Below are 16,204 nucleotides of genomic sequence, written 5' to 3' on the forward strand. Positions count from 1 at the left end.
GTGCGAGAGTGGGTGAGTGAGTCGAGTGAGTGAGTGTGAGAGTGAGTCAGTGGGTGAGTGAGTGAGTGAGTGTGAGAGTGAGTGAGTTAGTCGAGTGAGTGAGTGTGAGATTGAGTGATTGAGTCAGTGGGCGAGTGAGTGAGTGAGTGAGTGAGTGTGAGAGTGAGTGAGTGAGTGAATGAGTAAGTGAATGAGTCAATGGGCGAGTGAGTGAGTGAGTGAGTGAGTGCGAGAGTGGGTGAGTGAGTCGAGTGAGTGAGTGTGAGTGAGTGAGTGAGTGTGTCAGTGGGTGAGTGAGTGAGTGTGAGAGTCAGTGAGTGAGTGAGTGTGTCAGTGGGTGTTTGGGTGAGTGAGTGAGTGTGTCAGTGGGTGAGTGAGTGAGTGAGTGCGAGAGTTGAGTGAGTTTTTTTTTTTTTTAAAGGGACAGTGTACATTAATAAACATTCTTAAATGTAAATGTACCCAAATTAGCCCAAAGGCTAGTTTTCATTGGTGAGTGTGAGAGTGTCAGTGGGTGTTTGGGTGAGTGAGTGAGTGAGTGAGTGAGAGAGTGAGTCAGTGGGTGAGTGAGTGCGAGAGTGATTGAGTGAGTGTGAGAGTGAGTGAGTGGAGTTAGTGAGTGAGTGAGTGGGTCGAGTGAGTGAGAGAGTGTGAAAGAGAGAGTGAATGTCAGTGGGCGAGTGAGTGAGTGAGTGAGTGAGATATAATCAGTGAGTGAGTGAGAGTCAGTGGGCGAGTGAGTGAGTGTGAGAGAGAGTGAGTGAGTCAGTGGCTTAGTGAATGAGTGAGTGTGAGAGTGAGTAAGTGAGTGAGTCGAGGGAGGGAGTGAGTGAGTGAGTGAATGAATGGAGTTAGTGAGTGAGTCGAGTAAGGGAGGGAGTGAGTGAGAGAGTCGAGGGAGGGAGTGAGTGAATGAATGGAGTTAGTGAGTAGAATTAATGAACGAATGAATGAATTAATGAATGAAAAACCAATTATTTATCAAAATAAGCAAACATTTGATTTACAACATGGCCTCTGCACAAAGAAAACCTCCTAATTTCTAAATATACATTTTACACAATAAGGTCATTTTTTATCTTCAGCTGGTAAAAAAAACTGGAAGCGAGTGAGTGTAAAACTAGGCCATCTCTCCCATCATAATCAATGAAGCTGTCCACATCGTATGCGGTGGCATTGCTAACACATGTAGTGTAAACAACACCATTGATTAAAATGGGACTGATCTAAGTTTGGCACATTGCAAAGCATCACTTGCATTAATTGTAACACTTCCGTATTAATGACTTCAAGTACAAATAATGTGAAAGGCATCAAAACTATCCAGAATGAACAGCGCACATGAATCGATGCACACACCTAATATGATGGGTGAGGTTACTGCACCGCTGATGTCAAGCCTTTGATGTCAGACTCAGTACTTGTAAGTTTGAGATGGTTAGAGGCTCAACACCAGTAGCCTACCGGTTACCATAGCAACCTATTTTTTTCTTTTTACTATTATTACTTATCACTTTTTTTTTAATTGAAACTGTAAAAAAAAAAAAAAAAAACACTTCATATACGAAAACGCTTGGTCAAAAATGTGTATTTAATATAATATAATAAAATATTTAAGATTTTTAATGTTTAAACGTCTTTTATGCTCACCAAGGCTGCCTTTATTTCAACAAATTTGTGAGCTGGAAGGGTCGATGTGGCTGCAGATCTCGAGTCACACAATCACCTGGCACAGAAGTCAAGTGTTTGCCACAGCGGGAAGAATCAATGGTGATGAATTTTCACTACAGTAAAGATCAATCTTGAAAACTGCGTCAAACACGGTAAGAACTAAAATCCCCCAGTAGTAAACAGTTTCATTCCTTAAAACTCATCTTTGATCACCAAAATGAAATATTTAAACATTTTTCCTTGATTTCTTTTGGCATACCTTAAAATATCTTGAATAAAATTCTACACCCATGCCTCATTTAGTACACGTGTTCAATGAATATGCAAATAAGCCTTGCCTCCACTCACTCAGCTCAGAGAGTTGATCTGATCTGTTACTGTATTAAGGTTTGTCTTATTAAAAACACCACATAGACATATAAACAACACTAAACGCTTGATTTTCACCACAGGGGGACTTTACCAACTGCGGTGGTTAAGAATCATGATATGAACAAAGCACTGAGACCAAAACCCCCAACTGAACCAAAGATACTTTTATGACTTGCTGACTGAGGCTTCAGAATGCAATACTACACTACAATACTACTGTATATAGTGTACTGTAAATATTCAGGATTTATTAACAAAAAAAACATTAAACAGCTTAATGCATGACAAAATTTGTACGATTTTAACATCTTGTCTGAAATTAAGCACGATATGCGAGTCCGTTTGAAATGTTATCAGTGCTCAATGATCAGATAGTAAACATCGACATTAAAAGCTTTTCAGATGAATCAGCCGAGTCCAGCACAACTTCTGAGATCTGTGCTGTCAAGTCAAACTGATGGGATTGTTTTAAAATCGAAGGCGGATTTTAATTATGTATGCTTTTGAGGAATTAATTTGATCTTCTGAAAGCAGAAATATTAGGACTAACTGTGTGTTATCACTCCGTTTCTGAAATAAAGTGCCATAAAGTGCACCATACGAGTACATTTATCATTTGTGTAGTTGAGGTGACAATGTATTAGTAGTTAACATGCGAATATTTTGTATTTTAAAGGGATACTCCACTTTTTGGGGGGAAATAGGCTTATTTTACCACTCCCCCAGAGTTAAACAGTTGAGTTTTACCGTTTTCGAATATATTCAGCCGATTTTTTGATATTTAGAAGAATATCAGTAACCAGACAGTTTCTGGTCTCATTAACTGATACTCCATTAAAAAGTGGAGTATCCCTTTAACTCAATTTATCAGTAACAATAGGCTTTATGCCGTGCGTCACGTGACCAAACCGGAAAACGGGTCTCATCGCATCCGCTTGTCAGAGAAAGTGTTAACGGCCGTAAGAACTGACTACGATATCTATGGATATTTAAGGTAATCAGCTAACCTAACTAGTTCACTTTGTTATTGGCGTTTTATTCCATTTAAATATCTAAACGTTGCTGTTAGGGTTGGGTATCGAGAATCGAGTATCGATTGGAACCGAGACTAACTTTTCGTTTTTCCCGGAATCGTTCAAAAGTTAAAATTTCGATTCCTAGTTTCGATATTCACAGTCCGCCGAGCGGAAGAAGAAACCGCTGAACAACACCAACGAAGAAGCGTCTACCGGAAGTGTTGGCATAACCACGCGAGTCGAACATGAGTAGCTTACGTCGACGATCCAAAGTGTGGCTTCACTTTTCTAAAAATTAACGAAATCTCTGCAAAATGCTAAATTTGTGACAAGTATTTGTGACAGAAGGAGTATTTCCTTCAGAAAGGATTATTTCCTTCAGAAAGGCCGTTGGTTAGCAAGGTTAGCTAAACTTTTTTGACCCTGCCTCTTAAAAGAATCGGAATCGAGAATCGTTAGGAACCGGAATCGAAACAAGGAATCGGAATCGGAATCAGAATCGTTCAAATTCAAACGATACCCAACCCTAGTTGCTGTGAAGAATAAAAAATATAAAACGTTTAAATATCAATCTGCACATGTGAGGGATATTGTTTATGCTAATCTTTGCTCGCTCCTTTTAAGTTATCTTGAGTAAAACCGCAAAAAAATTCATGAAGCACATACAAAAGACCTGGACCGGAAGCGATGCGACCTGTTTTACAGAGAATGCGGAAGTAAGTTGTGCATAAAGCCTATTAAGCCAATACGCATTTTTACCATAGCATAACCCTGTTGCCATGTCCAAAAAAATGGTTTCACTATTCAAGTGAAACAAGATCACCCCAGTACATATTGTTAGTGAGATTCATTAGACAGGGAGAACAATTCACAGCGCCAGAATCGGTGGCCAGGAGGTTATCATCACGTCCTGCTCAGGGTGTTGAAATGTTCCCCTCCTCCTCATAGTCCATTTCTTCCCCGAAACCTGCTAAAGCCAATTACACTGTGTCACAATCTAATTAGTACAGCACTGCAAGCTGTATCTGATGCCTTTTAGCCAACAATAATGGAGGGGAATTATCTAAATTGATTTTTTTTTCTTCCACAAAAGATTGTGTGAACGAATGTCTGGCACTGCTGCTGAACCCCACTGTTGTGTCACGCCAGTCAAACTCTGCAGTTCTCCAAGAGAACCTTTATAATTCAGCGTTAATGCATGTTCACCTAAAGATAAAACATGAGAATCAACTCGTGTTGTTTTAAGCCTGCATTGCCTAATTATTTAGCATAAGTTAGCCAAACGGCTAGTAAACAAGTTTACAACTCCTTTTACAAGGTGGGTTTTAATATCAATGTTACATTTTATTAATGTGAAGTACAAGAGGATGAGAAATGATGATTGGAACGCTGTCTGCCCGAGCGAACGTATAGTAGCATGTTTGCTAACCGCTAAGTCACACCTCTCTGTTTTAAACCTAAAGTATACTTCAACACAATAACAGTACTTTGTACATGCAGGCCGCATATGCGCATTGAATTGTTTTGCACTAATCAGTTGTTCCACAGGGTGGTAAAACTGGCCTAGCATGTTGTTTCATGATAAAAAAAAACGTAACTAAAAAGATGGAGCAACAATAACAAAATATAGCTGCGAGCAGCGATGGCGGGCCCAAGCCGGTGACACCGCAACCTAAAGGCGGTAACTAAAGGAAATAGTCTCGATAAGTCCCTGAACGCCATTCGTACAGTTCAGAAGTTCGCTGAACTTCATACAGATCAGATCACTCAGCACGACGTTCATGTTTTGACTTGTCATGACTGTTTTCCAAGATGGCTCCTGTCTGTATACACGAAGTGAACTGTCTTCATAAAGAATATTCTTATTAAACGGTCTGTACACTTACAAAGTTCTCAATGCTTCGTTTTGCATGTATGGACCCTCATTATGTTACTGCGTTAGTGTGGGGCTATTTTGAGCCTTGTTAGTGGAATAAACTAGCGATTTCCTTTTACTTAGTAAATGCCCCCAGTACTAGCATTATATGCTAAACAGTTTTTTTTTTAGATAAAACTCTTTACATTCGATTATCATGAAAACAAATCTCAGAGAACGGCGCGCGGAAATGCGCGGAATAAAGTTTATCTGTATTTTGCACGCTGATGTAAGAAGTGATTTGGGCCAATCAGACGCTGTTGAAAGAGCAACGGCTCTGGGCCATTCATAAAATGATGTCGCAGACGACACGTTTACTCGCCACCGTTTACAAATGTCTTCAAACGAAAGCGCTGCGTTTAAAGATCACTTTCATGACATGACAGACGTTACCGCAATTTTGGAGCCGTTGTGTTAATGATCATCGGTTAAAAGCCGGAACGCCGTTGCTTGTGTGAACAGCATATTTGTGTATTTGCCGCTATAGTCATTCTGGCAATGTTACGGTAATTTACCGCGATTGGTGTGTGAACGTCATTTCAATCACGATCAGAAATCATATTGTAATGTATTGTATAGCGATTATTATTAATTTTTTTACCGAAGCACAGAAGCTAAAAACTTAAAGCCACACCATGCAGGATTTCCATTCTTGTCAAACTGTGACCCCTAGAGTCGCAGTGGAGTACTTGTACTGTCGTAAATAGCACTCACGCAGACATATCTCTGCACTCACGGCCTGATCCCCTCCCCCTATATACCGGTACCAGATCAGTAGGATGGAAGCTGTAACGAGTGGAAATAAGGCGTGGCCCCTTTAAGAGCCGCACCCTGTTGAACTGTCGGCAGTCTGTATTGTATGCGCCTCGAACACCACATGTATACGGCACCGGGTTATTTCTGTTTGATGCTCATTTTAGCAGATCTTTCTTGCTGTAAAGCAATTCGTTACATAAATGCTGCGGCCGGCGGCCCGCCGGCTCAAAGTTGCAAGTGTGTTTTTTACGCTCACAGGCAACAGAAGGGAAACCCGAAAATAGTCTTATAACTATTCAAAATTCAGGCAAATTTTCAGGCAAAATTCAACCCAAAAATAGTCATATAACTACTGCAATAACTCTGAAGCAATTCTGTTAGGGTAAAAAACTGCATAGTGCTGCTTTAATTTAGCCGAAAACCGAAAGACAGAATTGCACTGTATCACAGACATCAATCGGTAAGAAAAAATATTGAAATATGTCATTTTGGTGATCAAAGATGAGCTTTAAGGGATAAAACCATTGCCCATAAGGGAATTTAATTCCTACCATGTTTGACGCAGTTTTCAAGATTGATTTTTACCGTAATAACAATTCAGAAGCACTAGCTAATTTGGCCGATATGTTGTTGTTTTATTCTGAGAAAAACAGTTTGCCGTAATTTCTTTGCGTTACTAATCTTGACATATGAATTGTCTTCTGTACGGTGTATCACACTTTGTGAATGAAGATCAATATAGCCATTTGTTTCTTTAGCTTCTCAAAATAGCAGCAATGCTATGCAAGGAACTAAAGCACTAGCGTCGTCAACTTTCTTTAAGTAGCAGCAGCTGCAGAGAAGAATATGTCTGACACTTCAGCTAATGGAAGTTGACGCCAGCGTTAATGCTGCTTTGCTTTGTCCTCTCTAAGCTTTTCTCAGTGGGCTAAAGGAGAAATGGGCTAATTAAAATGAGGCAAACTGACACACTTTTGGCTCTGCTTCAACGAGCCTTGCATATGAATGAGCCGCTAACAAACGCGAGAGTGTCAAAACAAACACAGTCGCCACACAAAGGCTAAACCAAATGAAATGATGCTAATGATGCTAATGCCTCTTTATCTGCCATGTGCTTTATTTTCAGGCAGCATATTAGCATCGATGCATTGCTATTTCATTATAGCACTAGCTCGTTTAATGCTCCAGAACGTTATGCTAACAAAAACGTACCGTTTCATGATTTTCTTGGGCTATTATGCAAGTACAATGGTATATAAACATGTGAATCATTCAGTATTCATATAACTTTTATTGTAAACGTGCGCTAGATGGACGTCTTTACCTCCATATCTTCTAATATCCTTAAAGATATTATATTCGTTGCTTTTAGGTAGAAAATATAAACTCAAGGGCTAACACTTTTTTTTTTTTCTTTTGTTCATGGTGAAATGTCACACTGCTGATGTGTTTACCCGTTGTACAAAGTAGATACTAATAAAGTCAAAATTTGTCATTGGGAAGCATTAATTGTTAGAAAAATGCTACTTTTGAAAACTTTTGTGTTCTGAATAAATGGACCCTTGCATGGAGAAAATGACTTACAAGTGCTAATTGGCCAACATAAACACAACTTAGCGTGATTTTATCATCGTTTCATTTGATTTTACCATTGTAAGTGTGTCACGGTACAGCCACAGAACTTTTTCAAAAGGGTAGCGGGTTAACCTATGTTGAAGAACTTTCATTGACCTTCACCTTTGGACAAAACTGCAGCAGTCCATCACCATTATCCTATTTGGAGCTGGACAGGTTATTAGAAAAAGGTCTTAATGGACCTTTGGGGGAAATTATCCCAAAGACCAAGGTCGAAACAAAGGTAAAACTCCTTACTCTTTAAGTTAAGTGCCCTGGGATGCTTTATGACGTCAGGTTAGACGTTTTTAAGGGACCTCTGAAGGACAGGATACAATGAGCAGCTCATTAGAGCAGTTATTTTCTATTATCGTGATAGAAATGTCATCATTTACCATAATTGTCCTCGGTTTTTAACTCCAAGATGATAAGCAGAAGTGGAGAGCAACATTAAACCGCACAGAAAGTCAATTTTAAGTGCTTTTGTCCATACAATGAAACTCAATGGACTTCAAAAATTGGCCCCTACTGACTTTCAGGAAGTCAATTTTAAGTCATTTTGTCCATACAATGAAAGTCAATGGGGTCCAATTTGTGGAGCCCATTGAAAGAAGGTATTTTTCAAAATACCTTCTTTTGTGTTCGACAGAAGAAAATCAGTCGCACAGGTTTAGAACTTCTTTTTTTAATAATAATGTTATATTGTTTGGTGGAGTGGCTCAATGTGGTTCCTTCGCTCTACATTGAAAGATGAGGGATGCTGGACCAACCGCACCCGAGGAACTTGGCAGAGGTCCCACAAAGCTCTTTGGTTCCTGTGGAAAACTACAGGCGGTCTGGAGGAGATGACAGGAGATTTGAAGAGCTAAACGGACATGTTTTATCTCAGTCGCTGAGAGAACTGACTTCGGGTCATATTGAGAGTGTCAAGACCGAGCTGTGCCAAACCTCGCTATTATACACCAGATCTATCATGCATTTCCCATACAGCTGCTGAAATTCAATTAGTCATGTTCTTAATGGTCACTCCATTATGTAATCAAAACTGATGTAAAACTGAGACAAATCACAACCAAAACATAAAATGGTGCTCATTGAATTAAATATTCCAGTAATATATTTAACATTTATATAAATAGATTTGGTGCCATCCACACCCGTGCAACACCGGATATGATTCACTGCTATAAATGCAAATGAATAGTTTAGAGTGTACGCTATAGTTGAACATTAATTAAGGCTCTGGATAAACCAAAAAAAAAAATTATTCTGATTATTATAAAATGTCTATTCAGGTTATTATATTCTGATTATTATGAAATGTATATTATGATTATTACATTCTAATCATTAGAAAAAGCTTGTTCTGATCATCAGTAAATACTTTCAATTATGATAATTATTGTTAATGCTTATTCTTACAAAATGTTTGCAATATTTCTGATTATAAAATGTGTATTCTGATTATTACTAAATTCTGATTATTGTGAAATGTGTATTACGATTAATAAATTATAAATCATTATGAAAAGTTTATTTTGATTATTATTATGTTGTTGTTATTATTACATTATTTTAGTATTTTTTTGTTCTGATTATTTATTCTAATTATTATAAAATAATAAAAATAAATCAATAAAAATATAATAATAATGAAAATGTTTGCATTTTCATTATTATAAAATGCTACTTCTGATCATTTTCATATTCTGACTAATATCTGATTCTGAATCTCTGAATCTGATTATTCTTAAATATATATTCTGATCATTATTACATGTACCTTTTTAAACTTTTGTCATTTATTAATCAATTAAATTCATACGCCCTTTGTATAAAAGCAACATGCAACCTTAAGGCAGTCCTTCCAGAAAAACGCAGAGTTTTTTTGTGATTGTTCCAGCAAAAATCCTTGATAACGTGGCCCGTTTTCTGTGGGAATATGTGGGAACTTGCAAAAACTTTGGTTTGATGAAAAAGAGAAAAAAAAAATTATTCCCCAACACACTGTTCACACTAGGCTACTACCTTAAAGGAGTAGTTCACTTTAATCACCCACATGTCATCCAAGATGTCCATGTCATTCTTTCTTCAGTCGAAAAGAAATGAAGGTTTTTGATGAAAACATTCCAGGATTTTTCTCCATATAATGGACTTCAATGGGAACCAAACGGTTCATGGTACTAATAACAGTTTCAGTGCAAACTGTTCAAAGGGCATTAAAAGATTCCAGAAGATGAATAAGGGTCTTATCAAGCGAAACGATCAGAAACAAGTTATCTAGCTTTACAAAAGGAATATGCTACAACTTCTGTAAAAAACGAATACATAAAATAAAAAAATCGCGTAATTACGTCACTTCATAACGTTCCCATGGCAACAGGTGGAAACGGCTGCTCTTGTGTGAAGCAAACGTAACATTTTTCAGGTTTCTGCTAAGACACGTGACTATTTTGCAACGAAATTGCGAGCGTATTTTGCACGGAAATCTGCATTTTAAACGTGAATGCATGAGAACTCTAGATAAAATAAACGACATGTTTAATCAGGACTAACTGTGAATCATTCCGAACGGTTGCTTTTAATTTCAAGCTTGATTTGCTATGCTTGAAATCAAATTTGTGAAAAAAATAAATAAAAAAAATTCAAGTTGGACACTTGCATATCAAAACATGCATACAAATGAAGTCAATGAGCTCAATGGAAATTTCAATATTACCGACAAAGCGTGACCAAGTCCCCAAACCCCGAGCAAATCAGGCAGAGGGAAGGTGCCAGGTGTCACACCAATTATTTTTTCATTAGCGATTTGTGCCGGATATAACACGCCAAATTTAGCAGCAGTTCAGTTTGTTCCCCATTTACCATCTGATGAAAGCAGAGCCAATTTACAGGGAGAAATAAGAGGAAGGAATCCTAATAAACTCCATTCTGATTTTACTTAAACATCCTTCATTCCAATAACACAAATAATTGGTCCAAATTGAAGAATAATTGACCTAAATATAGCAATAAACGCTTTCAGTTAAATATACTGTAGATTTTTCTAATTAATTCATTGGAAATGAAAGGCAGTTCATTGAATACACTCATTCAAACCGAGTCTTGTTGACGACTAGTTCATTTAATACAGTTTCCAAACCTAGTTTTCCAAATCAAACTGAAGTTGCTTGGCAATGAAAGCATCCTCTCGTTGCAGTTCCTGCCAGCCATAATGCAATAATATCTCTGAACATAGAGATTGATACCTACGAACAAACTCGGTTATCGAGGCTTTCAAGTCAGAGCAAACCATTAGTGATTCGAGAATGAGGAAAGTGAAAGCGCACAGAGATGCCGGACGCTTCTAAACACTTAGCTTTTTCTCGAGGTGTTACAGCGGGTTTGGAAAGGTCATCTTCTCTCGTGGTTCACCTGTAAACACAAGCGACCTGACACCTGTTTCCAGCGTGTGTTTGGGGTTACTGTGACCTTATAAGACCTTCTAAAACAAGCACACGAAGACCGGTGACATTCAAGGAGAAAGGTCAGGTGTTATCAGACCATCTCGAGGAGATAAGAGAACACCACAGCACAGCGGAGACGAGCATTCTGGGTAATCGGTGCAGTTGCTGTGGGCAACAGTCTTTTTTCGTTTTTTAAGTTTTAAGTTTAAACGATTCCAGACGATGAATAAGGGTCTTATCAAGCGAAACGATCGCTCATTTAAAAAATAAATAACAAAGTTTAAGTTTTATAAGCTCAAATGCACGCCTTTCTCTGTTCTGTGTGACCCTCCTATTCGAACTCATTCATCAAAATGAACGAATCTTTTCCCGAGTCAATTCGTTCATTTTGTTTGAACCAAATGACAGGAGAACAGGAGAGTCACGAACACCCATCACAGAACAGAGCAAGGCGACCATTTGAGCTTATAAAACTTCAACTTTGTAATTTTTTTTTTAATTAAATGAGCGATTGTTTCGCTTGATAAGACCCTTATTCATCGTCTGGAATCGTTTAAAGCCCTTTGAACAGTTTGCAGTTTGCACTCAAACCTTTTGGACCTTGAACCGTTTGGTTCCCATTGAAGTCCATTATATGGAGAAAATCCTGGAATGTTTTCGTCAAAAACCTTAATTTGTTTTCGACTGAAGAAAGAAAGATATGGACATCTTGGATGACATGGGGGTGAGTAAATTATCAGCAAATTTTTTGTTTTTTGTTTTTAAAAAACTGAACTACCCCTTTAAGAGTAGTTAATGCATTAACTAACATGAACAAACAATGGCCAATGTATTTTTTTTTTACCTTTGTTAATTTTAGTTAATAAAAATGTTCATGTTTGTCCACAGTGTATTAACAAATGTTAACAAATACAATTTTGATCTTATAAAATGCATTCGTAAATTATCAGATCAACTTTAACAAAGACATAGTTAAAATGTTAACCGATAAAACCCTATTGTAAAGTGTTACTATTATATGATAGTGAGGTTTTAATGTATGTAGTTCTTCTTGTGTTGGAAACCATTTCAAATTTATCTGATATCTATATCTCTACTTCTCTAGTTATCTCTAAAGCAGTGATTCGTTCTGGATTCATGCACATAAAACGAATGTTTCGACAGAAGCCCTTCCTTCTGAAGCCTGTGAAACGTTAAACATCTGCTCAGCGAGACATCAAGTCTTCCATGCCGTCTATCAGGCTTTTCCAGGAATCAGATCTCACAACGCTTCATTATTCTTCCAGAGATCCGTTTCCGAACTCATTTGTGTGTCGAGGAAGTCCAAAGCAACCGGGGAACATCACTGATCAGAGGTCCAGATCAGATTTCAGCAACATGCAGGAATATCCTTTTAACTCTTTCCCCGCCAGCATTTTTTTTTTAAAATTGTCAGGATTTGTGATCATTTTCAAAAAAAAAAAAAAAAATCATGGCCTCCAGAACATTTTTCTATATGATTATCTGAACATACAATATAAAAAAGAAAGAAAAAAGCCTCTGCTTTAAAAAAAAAAAAAAGGTTTTTTTCCAGTTTCATGAATTCTTTTTTATCAAAAATTGAATGTGGGTAAGTTCAAAATTTCAAGCAAAAAGCTGACTACTCACTCCATTCAGATCAAATTCAGAACGATGATGAAAACACAGATCAACACCCCTAAAGCTTCACAGTCCTAGAACTCACCCCGGGTCGACATTTTATTCAGTAACATTAGGCAGTTTCAGTTTCATTCAGTAACATAGATTGTCTCTGCTTCTTCTTCACACGTGTGACGGTGAAAACAGAAAAACGGACAATTCAGTCAATGGCAGGGAAAGAGTCAATATCCTCAAAAGCATCATTCAAGGCCAGTCATGCTCCTTGTTTATCCTCCCATCAAATATTTATAATATATATATACACTCACCTAAAGGATTATTAGGAGCACCATACTAATACAGAAATCACTCTAATATGATGATCACCGTTCTTTCCCATTCTGACATTCATTTTGGAGATCAGGAGATTGTCTTGACCAGGACCACACCCCTTAATGCATTGAAGCAACTGCCATGTGATTGGTTGATTAGATAATTGCATTAATGAGAAACTTGAACAGGTGTTCACAATAATCCTTTAGGTGAGTGTATATATTAAAATGTAATTTATTATTTCAGCATCATTACCCCAGTCTTCAGTGTCACATGATCCTTCAGAAATGACTCTAATATGATGATTTGATGCTCAAGAAACAAAAAAAAAATCTTTAGTAACACTATAAAGGTCTTTACTAGCGTAAATACAAATACTTTCTAAATAAAAGAACAAAATAGCCATAAACCTTCAGCCTATAGTGAAAAAAATTTCAAAATCCTAAGAGCAAGAGCGCTCGTGATGAACCGGGGACCTCGTTTGTCCCATTTCTTTCAACAGGAGCTGGTTATTAGATTCCACCTCCCCACAGGACAGGTTCTGTCCCGAATCCTGTTGCTCTGACCCACAGACACACAACAGGGACACAGTGGGTGTCAGACTTCCCTCAGGCAACAGCGCATGCAATTTAACCGTCCAACTCGACTCATGCCAAGACACACACACACAACAAATGTGCTCTTTGAACAGGAAAACGCTCTTGAACCAGAAACACAAGTCACCGAATCCAGACAGGAACGACTAAAACAGACGCTTGGGTTGTGTAAAGCTACAAAGCAGGACTATATACCATACGTATATTGTTTTAATGCATTTTCTTAGTCTGCGTCAGTAATTATGCCCATAAATATGGAAATCCCATAAAATAGACGGAGAAATAAAGCAAAACTAAGCCATGAACTCACCCGTGTTTATCAGAGTCGACGAGAATGCGCACTAATATCCCAGTGACAGCCACCAGGATGGGGTAGTGGTCAACACTCTCCAGGCCTACACAGAAAATAACACATGGTTTATTAGTGGCTCAGGTAATATATACGTTATAACAAAACAGATCTGTTCTGCATGCTGATTGGTCAGCAATCTAAGGGTGCTAAAAAACATAATATATGTGATTAAGCATCATAATCAGCCCAACACTGGCTCAACTATAGGTTTAAATCAAGGTTTTGTGACTCAAATCAAGGCAATAAAGTGCTTGTTAAAAGAATTAAGCATTTGCTGTATTTGCCATTTGCCTTATCAGAAGCCATAAAATATCTGTGTGGAACATTTTGTAAAAATAAGATCAATTAATGTTGACTTTTTATAATCCTTCATATGTGGTCAAGTAGGTGTCTCATCTAGCTGAGAAAGGTTGAGAGTATCACACATTCAGTTAAGCTGCCTGCAACCAGTTCACCTTAAAATCACCCAGGAGAACAAGCTAAGTCACTGTGTGCATCAGAGAGGAGATGGCATCGTTATAAGCCGCAACCAACTACTGTGAGATGTGCGGATTTAGAAACAGCTAGTAATTCGTATTGTTTAACCACTGATTCAGATTCGCTTCAAATCTATCCTTGACATAAACTGCTACCTGGTCTGGACTTAAAATCAGTAAGAATATTCAAATCTAAGGTATTGTCATTATCAGGTTAAAACATGCCCAGATATCAACAACATAAGAATTATAAAACTCCGGCGTCTTACTGTTCATTGCTAACAGATGGGGTCAAACATGCAGAATGGTTGACAACACTGATTTCTTTCTCTGCGTGAGCCAACTTAGAAATCAGCATCGTCAACCATTCTACGTGTCTGACCCAACATGACCCAACCTCATTTATCGTAACTGTAACGTTCTTCAGTGTCAGGCTGAACACTGTCCTGAGGATGGGTACAGTCTGCTCCTGAATTGGATTATGTACGTATGTAATCTCTTGATCGTTTCGTCTAATATCATTCCCTGAGCGTGCCAGGCTGACTTTCCAAACTTCTGAAAGGGTTTCAGAGGTGATGTCGAGAACGTCGCAAAACGCTTATCAAATTATTTTTTATTTGTTCTGGGACTTGAAACGAGCTGCTATATAAGGAACAAGTGAAAATTTACACCAAACCATATTTCGGCTCACAGATCAAGGGCGAACCGAAATACCTGAGAGGTTTAAATTCAGCACAGCACATTAAGCGTTTCAGAAATATAATTTAATTCAAGTGCATCCTCAAGTGCGTACTAAAACATGCAGCTCATGTTCAATGCTTCTATTTGCATTAATCTATTACAAAATTACAAAATGCAAAATCTATTTGCAATTCATTTATAACAAAAGAAGGAAATTGGTTAGAGTTACCTGGGAGACGCAAGTTGACCACTCTGTCAAACAGGTTTCTTTCCGCCGTAACTCGGTTTAACACCTGGTTCAGGAGCTGCAGACAAAAAATAAAAATATAAAATGTTTTCAAACCAAAATGTAGTACATTTAAAAAAAAAGAGATGAGAAATTTCTCCTAATTAAGGAAACAGTTCTTCCCAAACAATAAGACACAAAACAAGACGACAAAGTGAAACGAAGCAAAAACCAAGATAAAACGACATGAAAAAATCAAAAAGCAAAGCAAAACAAAAACACAAAACAAGATGAAACAATACAAAAGAATATGAAACAACAACATACAACAAAATGAAGCGAGGCGAAGTAAAACAATCAAATAAGACAAAAAAGATAATAAAAAAAGAAACACAAAACTAAATGAAACGCTATAAAATGAAGCAAAGTGAAGCTAAATAACACAAAACAAGATGAAACAAAAACACAAAACAAGATGAAACAACACAAAACAAGATGAAACAACACAAAAGAAAAACACAAAAAGATAAAACAACACAAAACAAAAACAAAACAAGATGAAACAACACAAAAAACAAACAATATGAAACAACACAAAACAAGAACACAAAACAAGATGAAACAACACAAAACACAACAAAAAAACAAAAAAAACAAATCAAGATGAAACAACACAAAACAAGAACACAGAACAAGATGAAACAACACAAAACACAAAACAAACAAAAACACAAAACAAGATGAAACAACACAAAACAAGAACACAGAACAAGATGAAACAACACAAAACACAAAACAAACAAAAACACAAAACAAGATGAAACAACACAAAACAAGCAAAAACACAAAACAAGATGAAACAACACAAAACAAAAAACAAAATAAGATGAAACAACACACAACAAGAACACAAAACACAAAACAAAAACAAAACAAGATGAAACAACACACAACAAGAACACAAAACAAAAACAAAACAAGATGAAACAACACACAACAAGAACACAAAACAAAAACAAAACAAGATGAAACAACACACAAGAAGAACACAAAACAAAAACAAAACAAGATGAAACAACACACAAGAAGAACACAAAACAAAAACAAAACAAGATGAAACAACACACAAGAAG

General features: G+C 37.3%; 1 protein-coding gene across 5 annotated transcripts in view; it reads right to left on the reverse strand.

The window, feature by feature from the left end:
* The window catches only part of rnf123 (ring finger protein 123), a 166,637-nt gene that overhangs the window by 70,981 nt on the left and 79,452 nt on the right, over positions 1 to 16,204 (reverse strand). For all 5 annotated transcript variants that reach the window (XM_039657263.2, XM_089118047.1, XM_039657261.2 and 2 more), the window contains exons 34-35: positions 15,075 to 15,150; positions 13,647 to 13,731 (exon numbers count right to left, since the gene is read on the reverse strand). In XM_039657263.2, coding sequence (XP_039513197.2) covers positions 13,647 to 13,731; positions 15,075 to 15,150 — 161 coding nt within the window. The remainder of the gene's footprint in view (positions 1 to 13,646; positions 13,732 to 15,074; positions 15,151 to 16,204) is intronic.

Source organism: Pimephales promelas, chromosome 2, assembly GCF_988280905.1.
Source record: "Pimephales promelas chromosome 2, fPimPro1.hap1.1, whole genome shotgun sequence".
Taxonomy (NCBI): domain Eukaryota; kingdom Metazoa; phylum Chordata; class Actinopteri; order Cypriniformes; family Leuciscidae; genus Pimephales; species Pimephales promelas.